The sequence below is a fragment of the Hemicordylus capensis genome, chromosome 2, assembly GCF_027244095.1.
Source record: "Hemicordylus capensis ecotype Gifberg chromosome 2, rHemCap1.1.pri, whole genome shotgun sequence".
Classification (NCBI taxonomy): domain Eukaryota; kingdom Metazoa; phylum Chordata; class Lepidosauria; order Squamata; family Cordylidae; genus Hemicordylus; species Hemicordylus capensis.
The window spans coordinates 86,100,403-86,125,949 of NC_069658.1; the positions used below are offsets into that span (position 1 = coordinate 86,100,403).

Sequence of the window (25,547 nt, forward strand, 5' to 3'; positions counted from 1 at the left end):
AAATGCTAGCCTGCCCAAATTAAACAAATGCACCATGTGCAGGGGGCGATGCTAAGCACTTTGAGGAGCTAGTCAATTCTGCCCGAATGGTCCCGCAGAGGCTCAGAACCCATTCTTATGGCTGCAATGGATCACGATCCAGATCATGTACTGAGGTTTGTTAACTCTTACACTTAGGCTGAAATCCCAAGCATACTCAACTGAAACAAAATCCCAAAGAAGGAGGTGAGACTTATCCTGAAATACATATTTAGGAATGGGTTTTTAAATCAAAAGAGAATATTTCGCATACTATGGCCTGGTTCACACAATCATTTGAATCTACATTTAATGTGGGTTACCAACATTAGTGTAATTGTGTGAACCCATGCTAAGGTGGGTTCACATCAGATTAATCTTAGGTGATAAACTTGTAACACACCCCTTGCTGTGGGTTAACACAATCATGCTAATGCTGGTAACCCACATTAAACCTAGATTCAAATGGTTGTGCGAACCAGGCCAAAGACATTAACTTGAACTAAATTTTAAGCCATTGTAATAAACAAACATTTTAACACTTATTATTATTATTATTATTATTAATATTAATAATAATTCGATTTCTATACCACCCTTCCAAAAATGGCTCAGGGTGGTTTACACAGAGAAATAATAAATAAATAAGATGGCTCCCTGTCCCCAAAGGGCTCACATTCTAAAAACAACAACAACACAAGACAGACACCAGCAACAGTCACTGGAGGTACTGTGCTGGGGGTGGATAGGGCCAGTTACTCTCCCCCTGCTAAATAAAGAGAATCACCACATTAAAAGGTGCCTCTTTGCCCAGTTAGCAGGGGATATTATGGTGTAGCTTTGGTCACACCAGATATACTGCTGCGCTATGACTCACAAATGGCACTTCCATGTGAATGCTGCCTAGTTTTGAGCTTGAATGCAGTACCCACAGGCCCCTAAGGTACCTGCATGTGGGGAAACTATAAGTATAAATGGCCCTAACTTTCAGGATTCTAGGCAGGTAATTGGGCTCTGAACTCTTCTCATTGTCATGGTATGTGGAGGAGATGTGAAAGTTAAACATACCCATACAATTGTGTCCTCCATTCACTTGCATATATTCTGGAGGGCAAATGCAGGTGTAGTTCCCTAAGGTGTTATAGCATGTCCCAGGGCCACAAACACCGGGATGTGCAACACACTCATCAATATCTGGAAAAAAAAAATAAAGCAAGAAAGCTAAAGTACAAGAAGCAAGCTCTAAATAAATAATTACAAATAAGCTTCAAAATAAACCCTAAATTAAAATATACAGTACACGTTTCTCAGTTGGGTACAAAGGGACAAACATAGTTGCTTTTCACTGAAAGCTGAGCTGCCTCTGGCTCCTCACAGAGCCAAGTTGATGAGTGAGTTGCAGGGGTGTAGATCCACCCTAAGAATCTGAAGAACCCTCCCTATTTTACTGAACTCCCTCCACCACCAAACCAAATAACCCATATGTTCAACTTCAAACCATATTATTTTCCTCCCCACCCACAAAAAGTGTCTTTCCTCTCCCCACACCAGATTAAGTGTGGAATTGCTCCTCAAGCTTTTCCTCTGTCTGCACCTCTGGTGAGTTGATCTCTTATGAAGTAGCTAGGTCTGCTAAGAATTAGAAAGTAGTCCACATATTCAAGCATAGATCTGGAGATAGTCATTATATAATGGTCATTAAAAAAAGACAGGAAACCCTTTTAATGTATCCTATATATATGTCTGATTAAGGCTAGGAGTCTACACATTTGCCTGGAAATAAGTTCCACTGGAATCGATGAGACTGCCAAATATATGTGCTTAGGACCAGAATATAAGGAAGGCAGACTCAATTTTTTCTCCACTTGTGTCATACTCCTCAGCTCCATCAGTAGAGTAAGATACAGCATCCATAGTAGAATTGACAACTTGACATCATAACATTCTGCTTCAGGAAAAGAATAAAAATGTCTGTAGGGCAAGCATATTATTTGAGGAAAATGCACTCAACGCTCTGAATAAAAATTAAGCATTTCCACCTTCACAGATACGAGTTTCTTCACTGAGGTAGTACCCATGGGGACATTCACACTGAAAGCTGCCAAAAGTATTGATGCAATTTCCACCTTGGCAGAGACCAGGCAATTCTTGGCATTCATCTATGTCTGTAAAGAGAGAGAAGCCCATATTTTCTGGTTGATTAAAGTTACATGAAAGACTGTAGCAGACCACTTAAATAGAATTATTTAGCAATGATTAACTTTTGCTAATATGTTTGTTCCTACATCTACATGTTTTGTTATGAAAGATCTGAAACAGAGTTATCATACAAATAGAGGATGTGATCCATGCCAGCTTAAGCATTTAAGTTCCAGTTGTTTCAGTAGGAAAGATTTATATAAATATTCAGTTTTTTCACTCGTCAATGGGTTTTTAAAGTGCTTAACTTTGGTTGGATTGAGCCCAGTGATTTTGGCAAGTAACTCACACATTTTGGTACATTACATGCATATTGGAAGCTTAGATTCATACTCTAATTAACTATCTTGGGAGTGTGTGAGTGCAGGAGGTTGCTAATAGACTGAGAATCAGCAAAATTAATAAGATGCATGAAATTAGCACCCCATAAGTTATTTCCATTTCCTTTTTAGTTTCAAAGACTGCCAAAATGCAAAAAGGCTTCTTCAATAAAAGCAATTTGTGGATTGGTGGGAAGAGTTTAACAGATGAAGAAAATAATGAGAATGTGCAGATTTTGATCACTACTATAAACTAACGTGAGCCTTCCCATGTTTCAAATGGCTACAATAAAACTTTGTTGACAAAATACAAACACTTCATTTTTCTAAGGAATATCTATATCTATATCTATATCTATATCTATATCTATATCTATATCTATATCTAGTTTAACAATTGCTTCTTCAATAATATTTCCGCTTTCTCACTAATGTAGATCTGTAGTGGAAGTGAGCCTCTGTTACACTACCTTTCAGTTGTACATTTTACAAAATCTGGCCACAGTGAAACGGAAACATACTTACACGACAGAACACCTATTATTCCCAGTGGATGTCATGTTGTGCAACTGTGTTTGTGCAACTTTAAGATGGAGCAGAACAGCCCTCTTTTGAAACAGTCAGCATTGTTTAAAGATACGCAGCAGCAAGAGTTGTGTTCCAACTGCCCCTGTTTTACTGTGCAGTATGTCATTGACAGTGTATGAACTTACCTTCTAGGATAATAGTTATGGGATTTGGTCTGAAGCCTTCACCCCCTGGACAGAGAGTATTATACTCACCTAGATAAAAAGAGCACAGTTGAGAATAAAACAAACGCAGTGAGAAGACTGCCCACAACATGTACCTGCAGTGCATAAAGTAATATTTGAAGAAGAGCCATGACTGCTGAGGCTCTCAAGTGCATTTTCAGACACACATTTCCCTGTCAAACATAAGAGCATTTTCCATGGAAATGCCCAAAAGACACACTGCAAAACACTTCCTTTCCATATCTTGTAGAGCAGCCCCAACATTCTCTTAGTTTTGTGTACAAGATATAGAAGTTGAAAACATGCCACATACAAGGTCAATATATGTGTGTGTGTGTGTGTGTGTGTGTGTGTGTGTGTGTGTGTGTGTGTGTGTGTGAAAAGTAAGACTGGAACTCTTGTTTCCCAGACCCAACGCTTATGGAGAACCCATGCACTACTTTAAATTTACTGAGGAGTATGAAAAGAAAAAACACATTAAATGATCTTATTAAAGTTACTCTTTAAAAGATATTGTTAGTCGTTTTCATCCCTAAATCTGCCATGCAGTCTGAAAGAGTCATTTCCTTACTGCTATTTACAGGTGGGCAAGTCTCGCAGGGATTCCCCCAGGCCTTTCCCAGGGAGCAGCAGCAGGAGGAACGACTGACTCCAACGCCAATTTCAGTGTTGCAGGATAGACTTCCATCTCCTCTTGGTCCATATTTCAGATAACAGTTGCCAACCCGATTATCTATACAAAATGAATGCAAATACTGTGGTATTCACCAGATATGGTAATTTAAAATGAATAACAAAAATACTGTAGATTGTGAAAATAATAACTTCTTACATTAAACTCAGCAGGTTTGAGTTTGTCCTAGCTGTAGTTTGTGACACAAGAACAGTTCTTAAACAATTGAGCTGTGCAAAGAAAGAATGTCTAAATGAGCCAGAGCAGGCTACCAAGAGTTTATTGTGTAAAATGAGATCACAGAAGAAAAATAAGAAGATCCAAAGGGGTCAAACATCCCTTGCCCACTTTGCTCATGTAAGGCAGGGTCATTTATCAATCAGACACCAGAGGTGTAGCTATAATTGAGCAGTTCAAAGAACCTGGGCCCCCAAGCTCCTGAGGGGCGAACATGGACCCTCTCTCCCCTAGCTACACTTCTGGACAGCACTATATTATTTGGCTCACCATTTGCCACAAGGACATTACAGAAGATTCAAATACATCGATCAAATCATAGGAGAAGGCAACCACCACCTTTACAAGGGTTAGCTGAACTGATGAGGAGGATAATCAGTCATACTTATGAGCATGCGAATGACCCGTCACCAAGTAATCTCAGGATAATAATTGGGATAATCTCCACATCACTCAATATTCTACTTATGGCAATTTTTTCTTCCTCAGAAAACAACCACTAGGAACATAGGAAGATGCCATGTATCAAGTCAAACCACTGGTCCCTCTAGCTCAGTATTGTATACTAAGGATGTGCAAAATGTTTCAAGCTTGAAACATTTCAACTTGAAATGGGCCATTCTGAGTGTTTTGAGCTTGAAACAGAACACTCTTCAAATGAACAGCCTTTTCCAAGCTTGGAACAGAACAACCCCATTCTGAGTTGGGACGTTTCAAGTGTTCCAGCCTGCGACTGAGGCAGCAGGGTGTGTGGCAAGAAGCGAAGGGAGGTATTTTTAACAATCATTACCTGGTTTCTGCTCAGGCTCCATGAGCAGCAGCACCCCACCCAGCATCTTGCACTGAGGCTGCCCTGCCTATAGCACTCTTGGCCTCTGCGCATGTGCGGCTCGTGACATAATTTTGAAATAAGCATTTGTCCCTTGTTTTTCCTTGTATGTTATGAACAAGGTAAAATATGTCCAAAATTTGATCTATTTTGTTTAGGTAATCTGAGATTGGTTTTACCTGAAGCCTATATTCCTTTCTACATACCTATACATATAATATTGTGACATGGGGAATATTTTACTTACCAACACAGCCAACTCCTGTTGGGTTTAACTGGAAGTCTGGAGGACAGTTACACTCATATCTTCCAGGAGTATTCACACAGAAACCATTAACACAGTTTATAGGATCAGCACACTCATCAATGTCTAAGGTAAGAAATAGGAATTTGAAAATATGTTATATTGAATTATTTTAAGTAAAGAAAATCATCTAAAAGATTTGCATTGTAATTAACTATTGTTTCATAATAATTTGATAATGAAGGCCAAGTTTAAACAAATTAGTCTATTTGCCTTGTTTGTCCTTCAAAAAAATGCATCATTTTTTCCACTGAAGTTATACTGAAATTGTATACCATTTGGTGCTTCTCTACTTCAATTTTACAACTATGGATATTCTGGCAGCTTTAATGGAAATCATCCTGAATCAAACATGTGAATCTTTCCTTAACAAAGCAAATCATAATTTTACATTGAATTAAATTGCATATCCAATCATCTATTGAATTTAGGATTAAAATTAAGATATTCTTTGGTATGTTTATCATATATATGTGAAATATACATGATTGCTGATTCTCTTCAGCAAACCTTGGGCACAGCAGTGCAACATCAACAAAGCTCCACAAGTGGAAGGACAGTTGTACTTGTGCAGAGTATCCTTCTGCAAGCAGAAGGGGTGCCTCTGTGAGCAGAATTCTCCATATGCTTTTGGAAGTTGCTTTTGTTGATGGTGCACTACAGTGCCAAAGATTTTGATGCTACCCATTAAGTGTTTGCTGTACAGATTGCTCCAGTTCACAGATGTTATAAGATCCACTGAAACTGAATCTCATACAAAAATCTTTAGGTTTGAGTTAAACACAGTAATTATCTTAAAATATTTTTTCCAAATGCAATTCCAAGTTTCCAATGGTAATATAAGACCCACATCATTTCTTTCTAAAAGTCTGCAAGACAAGTACCACATTCTGAAATTACTTGCTGCTTATATATTTCATCCATTAGGTAGTTCATAATAAAAAATATCTTCATATTTAGTTTTCCTTCTGATATGACCATCAGTAACTGTGACCACATTCAGAAGTAACAGCTATTGGCAGTTAAACCTGGCCAAGGTTCTAACTCCGTTACGCCTGAAAGTGCGGTTAGAGCCCGAAAGGTAACTCCAATTTGCCACACCAAACTCCATTTGGAACCTTCAGTTATCTCTAAGGCTTGCTGCCAACAACTAGGGATGTACACAGACTGGTTCAGCAGTCCTATTATGGACCACCAAACCAGTTCAGAAGGTCCAGTGTTTGGCTGAATTGGCGGCGGGGGGGGGGAGTTTACCTTTAAGGAGGAGGGATGGTGCTCCCCCCTCCCCGCAGTGTTTTCCACACCGGTGCTGTGACCAAAATCAATGGTGCGGGGCAGCTACCCTCTTGCTGCCCCAGTCAGTGTCAGATTGGACATGGCCGGTTTGCATGTGTGCGCACATGCACTGGCCATTTCCAGTCTGACACTGATCGGGGTGGCAAGAAGGTACGCTGCCACCCTGCACCAGTGATTTTGGTCACTGCACCAGTGGGGGAAATGTGGTGGAGGGGTAAGAACACCCTCCCTTCAGCTTAAAGGTACCCCCCCCAACGCCGAACCAGCATTCAGCCGGACTATGCACATTCCTACCAACTGAGGTTTTGCCACCGAGGCATTATGTCCAGTTCCTTGAACAGCTATAACCATGGTTTCATGCTGATTTCCAAACCCCAGTCATAGAGGTGGAGGTGCAAACCTGACCGAGGATTTAGCTGCTCCATGCTTTCGGCGCTTCTTGCTGGAAGCCTCTTGGGAAATCATCCATGCCCCTCCTGTCAGCTAATGCAATAAGGAGTTGCCAGGCAACACCACGCCCCATCCCAAACTGGCCAGCCTGTGAAGCCATGCAGTCATTCAGGGGCAGCCCCAATTTCCACTCCGTCCCTTGTTCCCCCCACCTGGCAAGGAGGGGGGAAGGGGACAGGATGACAGGACATGCACTAAGTGCTTTGCTCCATGAGAAGGGAGCAACAGCCATGTGTGCTCAAAAGCACAAACACTGCAAGTAGCAACATGAACAGGGCACCCCATCACATCACCAGGAGGGGAGCAAATGCCTGGAGCAGGAGAGGGATCCCCAGGTCGGGTATAAAAAGGCATAGCAGAGAAGTTCTATTTTTTGCATGTATAGTTTGGGGAAGGGGTAGTCAGCCCCTTGCCGAGGTGAGGAGATTTGCTACCTAAGTCTTGCTAGGAGAAGGGCCACCTATGATGTCCCATCTCGGACATCCTCATGCTGGATACTTAGCCTATTACCCCACGGAACATTCTCTCACAAGAGTGGCAGACTAAGGGGAGCGAAAGAGGATGCCCTGTGTAGTAAAGAGGATGCCCTGTGTGTGGGGATGGGCCCTGTGACTGCCACCAAGCCGCTGTCAAACCTTGTGCTCTGCCAGGCTGCATGTCCATGAGGGGATACACAGCACTTCCTGCAGCACTGAAGGACAAGCTGTCTGTCCCTGGCCAGCTGGAAACCGGGGGGGTGGGGGTGTCTCCTCTCCTGGGAATTCACGCACTGGGAAATCTGCATATGGCTCCTCGTCGAACCCAGCCCAGGAGTTTTGAATGGGTTTAAAGGTCCACACTCAAGCCCTGTTGCCCACACCATCCATGCAAGTGGGTACGCTCTGGCAAATGGCCCCCTCATGGCAGGAATCGCCAGCATGCACAGGGAATCCCCTCTCTGGCTGGAAAACAAATATTTCAGGGGACACTCTTGTCTGCCTTTGTGGGGCTGCTACAAGCAGGGATTCAGGAGCAGCAAAGATCTACTTTTTCACATATAGGTTGGGGAAGGGACCCCTAGCCCCTTCCTCTTTTTAGGGGGGGTCATGTCCCCCAGGCTTTCTTCTTCTCTGATAGCCTACATGGACTATGACTGCTTACGAGAGTGTCAGGCTATGGGTGCTCTAAGCAGAGCTGTGCTGTGCTGCTGTGTGTTGCAAAGCGGTGGGCAGGGGTATTACAGAGACTGCTTTCCTGATCCGGGGGATGGTATCTGGTGCTGTGGAAACAAGCCCCCTGCCTGGCCATCTGCTCCTGTGCACAGGTGTGCCCTTACCTGTGGCCCCTGCAGTCAACCCCGCTGCCTCGAGGCTGGGGAAGAGAAGATAGTGCTCCCTCACACAATTCCGTACAGCCTCTTATCTGCATATGGTGCATGGATGGAGTGGACCCAGGATTTTTAAATTTGTGCAAATGCACGGTTCTGTTGACACACTTCACAGCCACAAAGGTGGCCAGACTATGGCACATGGGGTCCAGAGGATCTCCTCTGGGGCATGTGCAAGGCTTCAGAGGGATTTAGTGAGAGGGAGGTAATGGAGAATTATTTCTATTTTTTAACAAAGAGAGTTGGGGCAGATTTCCTGGTGGTTGTGAGATCACAGTCCACGGGTGGGGATTTGCCCTTTTAAGGGTAAGACTAGACTACATCTCCAGTATACTGACCCTCTCATTAGATTGCCAGCCCACCCGGCAGCAAGTTGCCGGACAGAAAGAACTTGCTTGGGTATGCCTGGACTGCTTTGCTGGGCTCACCCCTCGTGACATCTTCCCAGGTTATGGTGGGCAGGGGTGTAGCTATAATTGAGCAGATGGGTTAAAAGAACCTGGGCCTCCCAGCTCCTGAGGGCCCCCAGCTCCACCCCTCCCTATTTGCTTCATTATCTTCCTCACTCCAAGGGGCATCTGGCCAGAGGGGTGAACACAGGCCCCTGCTCCCCTAGCTACGCTCCTGATGGTGGGACAGACCTCCCAGCATCGTTTGCCCTCCCACATCTGCATATCCCATTCGAGAAAATGTGGATTTCTCCCTGCCCTTCTCTCCTGCAATAAAAGCAGAATTCCACCCCACAGCCCCCAAACCACCGGGGAATTTGTGCTTGTGTGGTGCTTGTTTGGTGCTTTTGGGGTGCGGGGCTACTTGTGGGGGCAGCAGTGCCATGGCTGGCAGAAAAAGCACAGGCACTGCAGGGCATGTAAAGGGCTTTCAATGCCCTTTCCCTGTTGAAGGTGGGTGGAGCACTCCAAAAATGCATGATTGTGCTTGGCACACCCCTTCTAGATAGTGGCAAATCATGGCTGAGCCATTGATGTGGTGACGCTTTGCCCAGTTGCGCTGTGGAGCTTGCTGAGACCAGCCTCGGAAGCTGAGCAGCAAGGAGAGGCTACCCTCTCCCACAACTGGAGTTTGGCGGTCGCAGTTTGGTGAACAACTGCAGCACAATCTAGAGTTTCTAAATGAAACCCCAGCCACCTTTAACTGTGGTTAGCCATTACATCTGAATGTGGCCTATGGTTATTCAAAATATGTGCATTCAGAATTTTTACTTGAAAGACATGAAAGAATAGTGGCCTTCTTACTCATACTCTAGCTTTAAATTATTTCTGTTTGGATCTTGTCAGTTGTTGACATCCTGACTAATGGAGCATAAGTAGGTTCTTGGGCTCGCAGAAACACCCCTCACGGAACTCCTCCTGTGCTTGTGCTGTTGCACAAGGGGGCTAACTGTTCTAAGAAGTGCTTAGTAAGACTGGAAAGACATTGTTGATTGGACTCCCACTATTTGATTGCCACATCCAATTTTAGGAACAGAACTTTAATATCTTCTTACTTTAAACATGCATAATAATACATTTCTATGCTTGGTAGAATTTTACATTTTGAAATGAAATCCTTGGCCATTTACCTTGGCCATTTACCTAGATAAGTGATGTTTCCAGTTTCTGACAACATCTTAGATACGGCAATTTCTGTCAGCTCTGAAGTATGAAATTCCTAAATATCAAGTATTTTCTTTCCAAATATCTTTATAACTGATATTGTTTTAAATGTTGTTTTTAGAATATTGTTTTAAAAATTTTAAAGTGTGTTTTACATTTATTGCTTTAAATTTTTGGGTTTTTTTGCTTTTGTTTTTAATTAATGTTTTACTTTTTAATCTTGTTGTAAGCCGCCCAGAGACATAAGTTTTGGGCAGTGTAAAAATATGATAAATAAATAAATAAATAAATATCTTCATGCCCAGTGATTCAGAATTTTCACAATTAACCTTATAGATTAATATTGGGCTAATGTCTGGGATGTATTTTAATAGCTTTGTAACTGGTTCTTCTGTATTAGTTCATTCTTAGAGCACAATGGGAGCATAAAGTCAAGTATAGTCATGACTGACATCCTACTTATTTTAGTAAGATAGGCACAACTAACTTTCACTGGCTTGAAGTCCTTAAGGTATTTGTCTATGGTCACATCTGTAAAGTTCTTAGATTTTAAAACCGCAGTCAGTTTCTGTTGTGTTTGCTGTGCTTTATTTCCTTAAACATAACTAATTATAACACTTTAGCAGTAACTTGGAAGGAGGGGCAGGGGGCTTAACTAAAGCGAATAGTGGCAAGAGTAGGGTGCTATTTTACCTTAAAGGTGCTGCTGCTGCTGCCTGTGGCAGTTGCAGTGGCGGGCAGGGGTAGCAGCGGGGGCTCCCCCTACCCCTGCCAGAGAAGAGTGGGGCTGGTTCAGACCCACTTCGGAGCTCTGTGCATACATGGATGCCGCCTGGCTTCATGTTGGGGTTCACATTGAGCCAAACCATGTTCAGTTTGGCTCAAGCCAGCTCAAAACCTACAGGTAAAGGGGAATCCAGTAAGGATTCCTCTTTACCAGTACGGGGGTGGGACCAGGGGGCTTAGTTAAAGCATGTTGCGGCACAAGGAGAGTGGGTTTTTTTTACCTTAAAGGTACTGTGGCAGCCTTGGGGATAGATGGGGTAGTGGTGGGGGCTCCCCCTCACCCCGCTGGAGCAGGCAGGGCTGGTTCAGGCCTGTTTTGGGCTTCCGCGCGTGCATGGAAGTCAATAAAATGTCCTCCTTGCATGTGAAAAAGCCATTTTTGTGACCACAAATTTATTTGGTCACAAAAATGGCTTCTATGCATGCATGGAGGCCATTTTATTGACCTCCACACATGCACAGGGACCCAAACTGGGCCCTGCCTGCTCCATTGGGGGTGGGGTGGAGCCCACACTGCCACCCCACACACCCCCGGCTGCCTCAGCCAGTGCCACCACCTTTAAGGTAAAACATCACTCCCCTCCCACCACAAATCACTTTAGTTAAGCCTCCCTGGTCCCCCGTTGTACTGGTAGAGGGGAAGCCTTACTGGATTCCCCTTTACCAGTAAGTTTCGAGCCAGCTCAAGCCAAACTGAGCACGATTTGGCTTGACCCCAATGCCTTCGAGCCAAGCAGTTAAAAGGCAAGCCAGGTTAAAGGTGAGCCGGCTTGCACACCCCTAACCGTAACAGATATGATATGCTTCTTTATGCTTCTCATCTTTTTTCTGATAATTTTTAGAAAGTTTGGGACACTGTCATAAAAATTGTCTGACCCATATTGTTTTTCTTGTTGTTGCTGTTCATCTGAGTGTGTGTGTGTGTGTGTATATATATATATATATATATATATATATATATATATATATATATATATCTGGTTTAGGTGTTGGTAAGTTGGTTTAATTGGTAAGGCATGAGTTAAAATCTTCTCCCAGTTATGAAACTCTTGGTAGCTTCAAACAATTCACCATCTCTCAACCTAAACAGGATTATTGTGGAATAAAATAATCCTGCTATACGTCAAGGTGTATTCAAATGTGACAAAATATACACATTTTGGATAACATATTAGATGTACCTGTACAATTTCCTCCAGTTCTATCCAGCTCATAACCATCATCACAAATACAGTGAAACATCCCTGGTAAGTTATTGCAAGTTCCAAACACACAGATATTCTGGAAGGCACATTCATCAATATCTGAAAGCATAATACAAAGAACAATTTGTTACTACATATCAATATGATCAATGCTCTGAACAATGTGTCTCTAAATAATGCATTAAATGCGAACATATGTGTGACCAATCTAATTCCAAACTTGTGCATATTCTGTTAGGAAGGAGAGGGCTGCTTTACAGTGGCAGACATGTTGCACAGCCACGGTTATTTTTTTTTGAACTGCCCACACTGCTGTAGGCGTGTAATTACATTTACAACATAAGCAGCATTGCAGAAAAGGAGCATTGGTTACTTACCATGAAGGCTTCTTCTTGCTGCTGGATCTGAGGACATCTCTTGTGGGTTAATAATAATAAATAATAAACTTTATTATTATTATCTTCCCCATGCATTCCAGAGGCAGGACTATGCAAATTTGCTAGCAAAGTTTTAACAGCCTGAGAAGGAGAACCCTGCCCAGTTCTGAATAGCCAAGTCCAAATGACAGAGAAGCCAATCGAGAAAAAACAGTCTAAAGAGAAATGATCCAAGAATTATGAGTGCATTAAAACAAGAGAAGAATTCCTGCAGTAGACTCAGGCAGCCCAAGTGGGTGCCGCTGCTGCCACATGGCACTGTTGCCAGAACCTGAGGGGTATACTCATGAGTCAAATGGGCCGTAACCCAAAATTTGGCTTTAAAAAAGCCAAATCTGGCAACAGAGGGGTTGACCTAAATGTCCTCAAATCCAGCAGCAAGAAGAACCCTTCATGGTAAGTAACAAATGCTCCTTTTTCTGCTGCTGGGTGAGGGCATCTCTTGTGGGACATACCACAGCTGATAAACCCAGGTAGGAGTACCCTGGTCTACTGAATAGGGAGCACCTGTTGTAACACTCTTCTGCTAAAAGCAGCCTCTGCTAAATGATGAACATCTGTCTTAAAGTGTCTTGTGAAAGTTGATGGAGATGACCAAGTTGCTGCTTTATGTATCTCTGAAAGGAAAGTGTTAGTGGGAAAAGCTGCTCTTGTTGCAGCTGCACTTATAGAATGTGCAGAAATGTGTAATGGTGTGTGTAGGTTTAGAGTTCCATATGCTAAGAAATATAGGCCTTGATCCACCTGGCTATAGTGGACACAGACACCTTTTAACCCATGGAAGTAGGCAAATAACAAACAAACAAGGCATCTGAGGAACAGAAGGAGACTGTATGCTTGAGTAAAGCCTTCAAGCATCTACGGACATCCGACATGCGCCAAGCATGTTCTGATTGATGTTTTGAATTAGGACAATGAAAAAATTGGACTACAACTAAATGTAAAGAAGACTAAACTAATGACAACCAGCCTCAGAATTGACAATGAAGACATTGAAGTGTTGGATAGCTTCTACCTTTTAGGATTGACCGTCAACAGTAAAGGATCCAGCAGTCAAGAAATACGCCACAGACTAGCATTTGGTAGGGTTGCAGTGAAGGACTTGGAAAAGATATTTAGCTGCCGTGATGTGTCTACACCTAAAAAGATTAGAATCGTTCCATATAGAAATGGAATGATAGACTACAGAATCCATAGATTAGAAACTATGGATGTGAAAGCTGGACTTTGAAGAATCAAGATAGAAAAAGCATCAATGCTTTTGAACTTTGGTGCTGGAGAAGACTTTTGAGGATACCGTGGACAGCCAGCAAAACAAACAAATGGATCATAGAACAAATCAATCCAGAATTTTCACTCGAGGCACACATGACCAGGCTCAAACTATCATACTTCAGACACATTATGCAAAGATCCATCTCCTTTGAGAAGTCCATAATGCTGGGGAAAGTGGAAGGAAAGAGAAGAAGAGGATGACCAGCAGCAAGGTGGAAGGATTCTATTACAACAGCAATGACTGCACCACTGCAAGACCTTAAAGGCCAAGTTGAAGACAGATCATCCTTGAGAGAATCTATCTATGTGGTTGTTAAGAGCTGACACCAACTTGATGGCACGGAATCAATCAATCAATCAATGGTAAAATATCTTGTGATCGATGAAAAACAGATGACACTTGAGGAATAAAAGAAGGATCTGGAATTAAATGGACGGAGTCTGGGGGGAAATGCAGATGTGTTTATTGACAGAGAGAGCATGGCCTTTCCCACATGGTGGGCTTTACTGTGGGATTAAGTGGGGAAAGTAGAGCGAGCTATGAGGCACAGTAAAGATAATTCAGAGAAACCTGGGGGCCATTCATATTGGTACTATTTAGTAGGGCTCCTCTCTGTTCCTTGTGATTTTTTTCCTATGCACCATTCATACTGCTTGCTCCCCAGTCTTTCTCTTGCCCCTTCTGGCCAATGGTTTTCTAGAGGAGGCAGGACACCACCTTCTCCTCTTCCCTACCTGCACATGCATGGTTTGTGTCATTGAAAATTTTCAGTTTGGCCAATAAATATGTATTTCAATTTCCTTTTAAAAAAACTTAATTTTGGGGAGACTTCCTCAAGACTAACAACAACTTGCCAGATCAACCCCACTGACACATTCCACCACCACCCCATCATAAAGCCTGTGCTAAAAATTATGTCTACTGCCAGCAAGTGGCATTCTACCAGAAGTGGAGCTGTAATATGGCACTCAGCAGCAGTCCCCAGCACCCCTTTTCTTTCCGCCACTCACGGCAGGGTCTACTGTAACAGTGGTGACACCAGCAGCCTCCTAGAGAGAGCAGCCTGGGATAGGCTGCCCTGCCCCAGCCACTTGACTGCCACTGCAGCCACCATCACCTCTTCAGACATATAGGTTTCACTCCGGTATAGTCTTATACTTGGGTGGCCACTTCCAGGCACCCATTGCACAGACCCTTCCCTTGCGGACTCTTGGATGTACTTGCATAAACTGCTTCCTCTCGGTACATACATACACATATGTAGCTTCTTTTTCCACCATGTGTATAGAGTACCCCTTCTCTTCCCACTACATGTGTGGAAGCAGCAATGGCTGAATGGCCGAAAAATCCTTCGAATGAACAATCTTTGAGAATTAAAGAATCCTATTGGTCATCTGACCATTTCCCATCTTCTTTTAGAACCTGGTCATGATCTAAATACCCTGGGGCTTCTGGGTCCTCTGGGTGGTTTCACACAGCAGGTTTTACCAAGAGTTTACTGCGATGCATTATTGCAAAGTTGTCCCCAAAAAACTGATGCAAAAATTAGATTGTTTTACCCTAGATATAAATTGGGCTACACTCTAATGCTCAATGAAAAACCTGAATCATGTGTCCCCCAATAGTTAACAGGGACTTCAGGGTAAATCTGGCTGATATGTGAGCCTATACCCTCCATTAGGGACGTGCATGGAACTGGGTGGGGGGAGTTTGAAGGCAGGGAGTTGACTTTAAGGGTGGGGGAGGGTGCACTTACCCTCCCTCCACTTTCCCCCCGCCGGTGCTCCATTTGCAAAGGGTCAGTCGGGGCAGCAGCGTACCTCCTTGCTGCCCTGTTGCCTTGTTGGACCCTGTGTCAGTGGAAATGCCTGATGCACGAGTGAGCACTGGTGCTTGCATGTGGATGTCACATGAATCGGCAGAACCACTGGTCAGTCGAACCAGTTCGGAGGCACATAAAGGGCCTCCGAACCAGTTTGATGCACATCTCTACCCTCCATTCCAGGGGAGATGTGAGCTAAAAGCCCTGCGTAAAAAACACCCTGGTGGTTAAGTTTGGGCAGTATGTGGCAATGGATCTGGCCCGGCAAAATCGGGCTCCTGATAATAAGACAGGATCAGGCTCTTGAGAATGAGGCCCATGGGGACTGTGGTCTTCAGGGTGAGTGTCTGGTGACTCTTACTCAGTGATTTCAGAAGAATAAGGCAGATGATTACTCCTATTTTCAGCAGATTTTGAAGATTGCTTTCTATTTTTTCTTTTTCTCTGATTTTTTAGGGACTGGGCTGGAAGAGGAGGAGATGTAGACTCCCTTCACTTTCTTTTCCGCTTTCCCCTTTTGGATCCCTTATGCTGCTGAAGTGACTTAGTAAGTAAATCCTGAAACCATGCCTGCCAAGCTGGTGGATCAGCATTAGGTAAATCAGCAGACATGGATGGGGCCTGAGTCTCAGTAGGAATAGATTGGGGGTGGTGGTTCCTGACAGATATATTGAATCTGGGGTAGGGGAAATTGGCTCTGGTCTCAACAGTCTGTGGTTGACTTTGGGAGATACGTACTCTCATGGAACCCTGCAACTGCAAGTTCTCTTGTTTCCCCATCCCCGCGGCTCCTCTTGCTGTCACGCTTGGTTTTTGCACTGAGGTGGCAGTGCCCTGTGTACAGCTGTTGGAGCCTTTGCGGTGTGGCCTTGACATGCTTGGCAGGTGTCGTTGGAACTGAGCTCCAAGGCCTGGAAGCCCCACTCTGCCTGCTGCATTTGCAAGCCAGTTTGGGCATTATGAGGGAAGATTGCTCTCTGGAGACCCTGGCACTCGCTACAATGGGGACAGGCCTCATGGCCTGCTGGCAGGAGGCCTAATGTTCCCTTCTCCAGGTCTGAAGCATTTGGGGCAGTAAGCAGAGGCAAGAACCTGGAGGTGCTCAATGCGCTGCTGAGGGGCCTTTGTGGCAAGAATTGAACAGTACCCTTCTCTTTAGAGACGAGAACATTCCAGTCTCTAGGTCCAGCTGGCTCAAAAGGCGGAAGAGATGCAAGGAAATGAAATGATGAAAAAGTAGTTTAAAAAGGAAAAGAAATAGTAACTGGAAGAAAAAGAGGACCACTGTATAGTGGATAAAATGAGGGAAAAGGGAGACGATCAGTAGAAAATGAATATAATAGAGAAAACACTTTACAGGGAGGAAAAGGGCTGTCACTGGAGATGGATGCAGGACTGAAAGAACTTCTCAGCTCTTAAAGCTTTGCTAGCAAATTAGCATAGTCGTGCCTCTGGAGCACGTGAGGAAGATAACCCACAAGATATGTCCTCAACCAGGAGCAGGGAATATGATTTTGCTAGTTTAAATATTAGTGCAAAAGTGCTCTTGAAGAAGACCACAGGGTTCTTTTTTACAAGCCTGCAGCAGCACTAGCAGTTCAAATCATTTATGTTGCACTGTGCAACATGTCAGCCAGTGATGGTGTGTGAGTGGGTACCCACACTATGTTCTGCAATAAGAAGTGTGTGTTTGTGTGTTGAAAACAGCATTTCTATTTGGAAGAAGCACTCAAAGGAGACTGAATCCAGCACTGTGTGATACAATTTTATCCTGGAACCATGTGAATCAGACTGGACTACAGTCTTTCCTTAAAATTTGGGACCTTGATGTGACTTAATCACTCACTTGTTTTAGGAGACTGTGGTAAAAAGATGCATCCATTAAAGGAGTTAATAATGTTTAAGTCACAGAAACAAAGGGGGAAATAATCAAATAAATTAATCAATTTATTTATTAATAAATTAATTTTTTAAAAAACACTTGTAATCCAATGGTACATGGTCATGAAAACTTCTTTAAAAATTAAGGCAAAATTCATCATAGTTTGCAGGAATACTTGCTTGTGGGCAAAAGAGTTGTATCTGTAAAGCATTTGCTGAATGTTCTACATCTAGGCAGAAGCCCTTCTGGTATTTCTTGTGGTTTCCTTCCTGACATCCAATCCAAACTCAGAAAGTTAAATTGAAGGAATGGTGAGTTACCTTGGCAAGATCTGCTGTCTGAAGCTGGAGTGAAGCCCATCTCACATTCACAACGGTATCCACCAGGAATATTCAAGCACTGCCCATTCTCACACAGATTAATATTTTCTGCACATTCATCAATATCTGTTGGATAGAATTACAGCTGCTGTTAAAATGTTATGGCATCAGGAATTTAGTTACCAAAGGTCCATTTTGTTAAATTCTACTTAGTTCTCCAAGTTAATTGGTTTGTAAAATGTTAGTTGACATGAAGCAAACTATCTAGTTAATCCACCTTAGTAGAAAATGAAGTAAATAAAAGCAACCTTTTTACTATTTAAAAGCCATTCATGGAAATGATAGTTGTATCCTTTATAGAACATATATCTTCGGTTCAAAATTGTGAGGCTGTTGTGTGTGGGTGTGATATTACAGTAAGGTCACATTGACCTGCCCCAAGCTTTGATGAAGCTGTACCTCTATAAGTGCATAAGCTACCCTATGGGTCAAAACCTGTCCTCACAGTTTAGAAAAGAGTTCCCTTTTAAGGGCAAATATTTGCCACACACTTGCTTCGGCTTATTGAAATGAGAATGAGCCAATTACATGAATTAAATAAAATGGTTTGTTTTTTTCATTCAAAATTAATTCTGTCTCTTACCAGAACAAGTAAATCCGTCTCCAGTAAACCCTTCTGCACAGGTACAGCGGTATGTTCCAGGAGCATTCACACACTGAGCATTCACGCTGCACTGGTGTGTTCCATTAGAACATTCATCAAGATCTGTCAGAAAAGCAAAGGAATTTGAAAAGGGATGAGGGAAATCCTATACATGCTCACAGAAACTGCCACTGGGATGTCCATGAGTAGTAGACATTACGTTGCTTAGATGACTGAGCATTTTATGAGCTGGTACTGTCAGAATCAGCTATCAACCAAAAGGATACCTATATGGTTAGTAACAGTGGACACCTAAAATCAATATACAATTAATATACAATCAATATACAATGTAAAAATCAAAATACAATTAATTCATCTTTGTGTTTAAATTGCACGCCTTTATTATATGGCTATAATAACTAAAATTAGGATATATGATTTATTCATTTCATAACGAATGGTGGTGGCGCAGTGGTAAAATTGCCGCCCTGTAACCAGAAGGTTACAAGTTCGATCCTGACCAGGGGCTCAAGGTTGACTCAGCCTTCCATCCTTCCGAGGTCGGTAAAATGAGTACCCAGAATGTTGGGGGGCAATATGCTAAATCATTGTAAACCGCTTAGAGAGCTTCCAGCTATAGAGCAGTATATAAATGTAAGTGCTATTGCTGCTATTGCTATAAAAGGGATGACTTGCTACTATAGATGGCTGCCAAAGGGCCAAGCTACATGATATGAGATTTTCATGACTAGAATGTCCAATATACATTTCCTTTTCAAAAAGTAGTTATGGACTTGGGAGGGGGATGCCAAACCTGGGGGTGTGGATAGCATGAGTGAGTGGTGGTCTGTACCTAGGCCACCACAAGAGGAGGTCCACCACTTGGGAGGCCATGCCTGTGCCTCAGAATCCTGACGTTTGTTTGTGACTCAGAGTCTGCCTGAGATTTGCATGGCCCATGGCATAGGGAGGAGGCAGACTCATTTGAAAAGAAAACTTCTCTCTTGCTGCTTCCCTCACACTCTGTCATCACAGCAATTACACAAGGTTTGGCGGGCTAAAAGCAAAAATCCTGATTGTCTGATGCAGCCATGCCTCATCTTCCTTTCTATTCCAGAGATGAAGAGACAGACAAGGCACCAAGGCTCCTGCTCTGGAGCTAGACAGGGTGAAAACTGAAAGGCAGTGGGTGCCTCTGCTACATGGATAATCTAAACTGCTTTTCTATTGGGCCTGTTTTGGGAACAGGTAGGAGCAGCAGCCTAACATATGGATACACTCCTTCACTAAGTGAGAAAGGTACACTTGCTAATGAAGGAATGCGTCACCATTTTGTACTATAGTACTGTGACAGTGTTCAGAACTTTGCTGGTTCGGCTTGCCAGCAGTGCCACACATACCAATCCACCTGATTCCAACTCAAGGTGATTAGTGGTGGTACAGTGGGTTCAGCATGATGGGGCCAAAGTTTAAGAGTTTCTTCCCATTGCCCATGTAGGATCCCTCTCCTATTTATGATATATTGGCTGGGAGGGAAAGAAAATCAAGAAAAGAAGCTTTTAAACTAAGGAAACACTATGAAGCATTTGCTTCTTGGTCACTACGCAGGGTTCGTCTGGGATATGGGAAGTCATTCTGCCATGTACAAGTCAATCAGCAAAGTGCCCTGCCTTCTATATGGATGAAAGGGGTAATTTTGAAGGTTGTAGAATACCCCTCTCCCTCCACGGAAAACATGATCAAAGCTACTGTCCCCAACCCCACACCAATCAATTTACACACTAATTCTAAACTATAACCCTAACTCAAGAACACCACTTTTTTTTGTACGCACCAATACACTTAATTCCATTTCCAATCCATCCTTCTTTACAGCTACACCTGAAGCTTCCAGGGACATTGACACACGAGGCATGCAGGTCACAGTTGTGGGCACCAATCTCACATTCATCAACATCTAAGAAAACAAAGTTGGACATTAAAAATGCTGCATACATTGATAATCACATATATATATAACATAATGAGGCTATTCACACGATGGGAGAAAATTGGGCTAGCAGAGGCTAGCCCAATTTTCTCCCATCGTGTGAACAACCAGGCTCAGCTACGAGCTTGGTGGTTTGCAAGTGGGTCACCCGCTTCTGTAGCCTGGTGCTTAAACACACAGGGCATACTGGAGCTTCCGGGGGCCACACAGACCCCTATCCTCCCAGCTCCCACCAACTCTGTCACGGAGCCAGCAATCGTGTGGGCGGCCGATCCGGCCGCCCAGGGCTCCCGCCCTGCTCGTCTGTGGGGAGAGCGGGCTTAGCGTGAGATCGTGAGACCCGGTTCAATGAGTAGAAAGATTTCATGCTATTTATAAGGATAATATGTGACTGTATACTGATTTTTAGGAATTTTTAACCTACAATTAAATACTGAATACTGACTTCTTTCCAAATGTTTTCTAGAATATATTGACATGGAGCGCATAAAAATGATCATCCACAAATTCACTAGAGGGCAACTGCAACCACATGGACAAGTAGTTATCGATATAGTATTTGTCAATGCAATGAGGGAAGCACTTACCACATTCCTGAGACATTAATCACACGGCCAGATGCCACAAGGAAGACAGCACAACGGAGCCAGGGGTGTAACTACCATTAGGCAAGGGGAGGCAGTCATCTTGGGGCCCCACTGCATCAAGGGCCCCCCTAGAGGCACATCACATGACTCCCCACCCGCCCATGTTGCAACCCCTATGAATTATGTTGAGTCTCTTGGAGATCGGCAGGAGCAGAGAGTAAAAAAACTAGATTCAATGTGAACTAGATATTCACCATATTCATAATGGGGATGTGAGTGTGAGTGCACGATATATTGTGAAGTGTGTTTGTGTGTGTGTATCAGCGAGGGGCCCATTTTAAAATCTTGTCTCTGGGCCCCCTCCAACCTTGCTACGCCCCTGAACAGAGCACAGTAAAATAGACAGGTGTATTCTGTCATCATCCTGACTTTTAAAAACTAGTGTTGGCTAAATGCATCTACATTTTTAATAGCCAAGGTCACTTACTTGGAAATAGATTTCATTGAGGTGCCTGTTGAACAATCTTTGTATCACTTAAAGTCCAGTGCTAAGACTTTAACAGGAAGCACGGATACTAATTGAGGCTCTTCACATGAACAGTGTGAAGAACATAAAGGGGCTTTGTGGGGAGAGCGGATTTGACCCATTTTCCTTGTAGATGATCGCTCAGTCGTATGTGGGTGACCAGATCGGCTGCCCAGATGATTACTGGCTCCATCACGGAGCCAGTGCGGGCAGCAGGGTTTGGGGGCCTCCTGGCCCTCAGAATTCCCTGAAAGAACTGTGCAAATGCGTGGTGCCTTCTGGGGAGTCTCCCAACACCAGGAGGCTTGTTGTAGCCTCTTCGTCAGGGAGTATTCGTGAATCAGTGCAGCGCAAAGCCACACCACAATTTTTCATTTTTCGAGGGCCCTTGCGCCCAAAACCCAGGTTAATAGGCAGGCAATCCAGGAGAGTTTGCTGCTGTGCCGCCACTAGGAGCTGCACGGCTCCCATTGGTTCTCACACGTGGCTAAAATTGGGCTGGGCTTCTCTAGTCTGATTTTAGCCGTGTGTGAGAATAGCCCCATTAATTGTTTTTGAAAAGAGATATCAAATGCACATGAACACAATGTCATGAAACATTATAAGGCTTTTCACACAATACAAGCTGCCTGGGGTAACCCATGCAGCTTCTGTCATCTGGAGTGCCTGGAGTTCTCTGCTCTTGGCTGCTCCTGAATGTGATAGCCCTATTTTTTTACCCAGGGTTTTACTGAGGTAAAATGAACCTTTGTTTCATTTTACCTCATTAGGCAATCGTGTGCATGATTGCCCCCAGGTAAATAGACTTCTCCTCGGCCCACTGTCATTTCCAGCAGCAAGCTCGGAGGAAGGAGCAGCTGTGCCAATCCTGGAGGCTGCTGTAATGAGAGCAGCTAGTGTGCTCATGGTGCAGTATGTGACATTCGGGGATGCAGAAGGAGGAGGAGGAGGAGGAGGAGCACCTCCCATGCCCAGCTTTCGCCTTTGCTGTGCTGCTGCTCATGTGGATGAGCAGTGCAGCGAAAGCAAAGATGACATCGCTCATCTGCCAGAAGGCAGGTGTGCTCCTGCCTTCCCTGCAGACTAATATGAACGAACTCTGTGTCATGCTGGCAGTGCAAGGACCTATGTTACATGACATGTACAAACTCAATATATAAATTATACCTTGAATTAACAGGTCAAGCTACCTGTTTTTATATTCACTTGCACAGCTTTACTGTAATTTTGAAATGCACATCTCTAAAACCGTTTAAAATTATATTGGATACTGTAGGAAGGTAATGTAAGGCATCATCTCAGACTCCGTGGGAGAAGGCAATGGTAAACTACTCCTGTATTTTACCAAGAAAACCACATGGTTCTGGGGTCGCCAGGAGTTAACACTGACTCGACAGCACAATCTTCCTTCTCCTTTTCCTTTGGTTAAAACACACAGACAGTCACAAACACACACAGCACAAGTGATCCAAGTACATCATACCTGTACATCCTGTGGTTCCCTTCTTGACAGAATAACCCAGCTGGCAATGACAAATAAAGGATCCCTTCGTGTTCTCACACTCTCCAAACATACAGATGTTTGAATTTAGGTCACACTCATTCACATCTGCAAGTACATACAGCTCAATTATTATCTGCAAACTAAAATATACTGATTTTTTACTATAAGAGTACTAAAAGAATATTTTGTAGAATTAATGTAAGGTACAGTATAGACAAAACATTCAGTTCGTTATTCCAACTTTATATTTGACAATTAGATCAAATCACTGTACAAAGTAACAAGAAAAAGGGGAGTGAGTAGGATAGTTCAGTTACATTAATAAATGTCATAATGAAGCATAATACTTGATGGTTGCTATAACTGAATTCGGCTCACTTTATCTTTACTTTACAACTGAATTGTTAATACAGTACTTGATAGTTGTTACAACTGACAACTTTTTAAAAATAAACTTACAGTATTTCCAGTGCTTTTATTCCTTTAATAACCTCAGTGTATTTATTTATTATATTTGTATGCCTATTTGTATGCGACTCCAAACTTCTGTCTCTTGGCAGTTTATAGCAACATAAAACAAACCTTAAAACCTTAAAACATACATTAAACATTTAAAACATTTAAAACCTTAAAACATACATTAAAACCTTAAAACAATTTAAAACCACATGTCTAGTTAAAAGCTTGAGTGAATAAATATGTCTTTAGAGACTTTTAAAACGTTGTTAGCGATGGGGAGGCTCTTATTTCAGCAGGGAGAACATTCTAGAGTCTTGGGGCGGCAACAGAGAAGGCTTGTCTTCTCACATGAGCTGTTGGCAATTACAGATGAACCTCTCCAGATGATCTCAATGGGTTATGAGACTCATAGTGAAGAAGGCATTCTCTTAAATACTATTACTATTATAGTGAATTGACAGATTACATTTACCAGAAAAGAAAAATAATGGCCAATGTCCTGACTCCTGACTAGGAAGCACTGGGGCAGCAATGTTGCATTTCAGACTAAGGCTGTACCAGCTCAATCAGGGTGGTGGTGGTGGTGGAAAATCTTCTTTTCCTTCTGCAGTTGCCTGTGCCACCCCAAAATATGTTCCTATTGTTCTAAGCTAGGGCTGCACAACTTTAGCTCTCCACCTGTTGTTGGACTACAACTCTCACAGACCCTAGCCACAGTGGCTAATAGTCAGGGATCATGCAAGTTGTAGTCCAACATCTGCAGGAAGGCCAAAGTTGTGCAGCCCTTTTGTAAGCACACTTGATGGCAGCCCCTATGTGAGTACTCTGGCATCTCTCTGCTGGATACATGGATTAGCTATACTCATAAAGTACCATAGCGTACCAGTGCCTGCATATGGTAACTATGTATATAACTGCTACAATTTACATGACTGTAAATGCCACTCTGATCACCACAACTGAAGTGACTGTGTAGAACCCTCACAAGGAGGCACACAAATTGCACCGCCATGCAAGTGCAACAGAGCTATGAATCTGGAAGTGACCCTACTTGCTCTCAAGCTGCCTGTGAGGACTGCCATCAAGTATGAACCACCCTTATTGTTCAAGAGGTTGGATTCAGATTTGCATAAATGGAAGGAAGATTGCACAAGGAAATTTTCTGCCTCCTCCTAGTCACAGAAGTCCCCCACCCTCCATCTCATCCCATTCCTGAGGGTCTCACAATCCATAGGCCTGGATTTTAGGAGACTGGGAGGTCACTATGGGGAGGAGATAGGAAAATTACCTTGTACAAGCTTCCTTCTGCTTGCACAAGGCCTGGATCCAATCCAAGTTTGCCATGGTGGGAGATGCTCCTTCTTGAAGAGCTGCAGTAAGCTATCAGGGAAAGTGAAGATTTTGTTACAGTGATGGTGACTGGGCCAGGAGCAAATTTCCATTCTTCAAAAACACCATCACTTAATCAGGAGATGAATGTGCTATATTAACTGATGGTTTAAGGGCCAACAGAATGCTACATTCCGAGCCATGTAGTTATAATTGGAAGGGATTTAATTATATTTTAATTTGTGGCTGTTTTTTATGTCAAAGTTTTAAACAACTTCTTTGAAGTTGTCACAAGGTCAAAATATAAGCTAACACATAAAAGTATCTGTAAGGATAATATTTTTGTTTAATCACACATACTACATTATTTACATCTTATTACAGCTTCTGAAATCAAGATCCACATTACTTACCAATGCATATTTTCATGTCCATAGAAGCCATGAATCCATCATAACAAAGACAGCGATATTCTCCTGGAATGTTAGTGCACTGCCCACCATCACAGATATCTGGATTGTTTTCGCATTCATCAATGTCTGTAGGAAAATTACATTACTGTAAAATGCTTAAAAGGCACATATTTTGTAAAATACTACCATGCTTAGTTCTGCAACTGAATATAATTTTCAAGCTGATTCTGTGTGCTCATGGCTCCAGCAGCACAAAGACTGTTTTGTAGGACTGTACAAAGCTTCGCTTGGATATTCGACTTCACTGA

General features: G+C 42.9%; 1 protein-coding gene across 2 annotated transcripts in view; it reads right to left on the reverse strand.

The window, feature by feature from the left end:
- The window catches only part of FBN2 (fibrillin 2), a 272,503-nt gene that overhangs the window by 67,037 nt on the left and 179,919 nt on the right, over positions 1-25,547 (reverse strand). For both annotated transcript variants that reach the window (XR_008317396.1, XM_053301249.1), the window contains exons 30-40: positions 25,240-25,365; positions 23,018-23,143; positions 20,266-20,388; positions 18,429-18,551; positions 17,786-17,911; positions 12,025-12,147; positions 5,276-5,398; positions 3,861-4,022; positions 3,251-3,319; positions 2,058-2,183; positions 1,087-1,212 (exon numbers count right to left, since the gene is read on the reverse strand). Coding sequence is in view for 1 of the 2 variants with exons in the window: in XM_053301249.1 (XP_053157224.1) it covers positions 1,087-1,212; positions 2,058-2,183; positions 3,251-3,319; positions 3,861-4,022; positions 5,276-5,398; positions 12,025-12,147; positions 17,786-17,911; positions 18,429-18,551; positions 20,266-20,388; positions 23,018-23,143; positions 25,240-25,365 (1,353 nt within the window). In the remaining variant the exon portion in view is untranslated. The remainder of the gene's footprint in view (positions 1-1,086; positions 1,213-2,057; positions 2,184-3,250; positions 3,320-3,860; positions 4,023-5,275; positions 5,399-12,024; positions 12,148-17,785; positions 17,912-18,428; positions 18,552-20,265; positions 20,389-23,017; positions 23,144-25,239; positions 25,366-25,547) is intronic.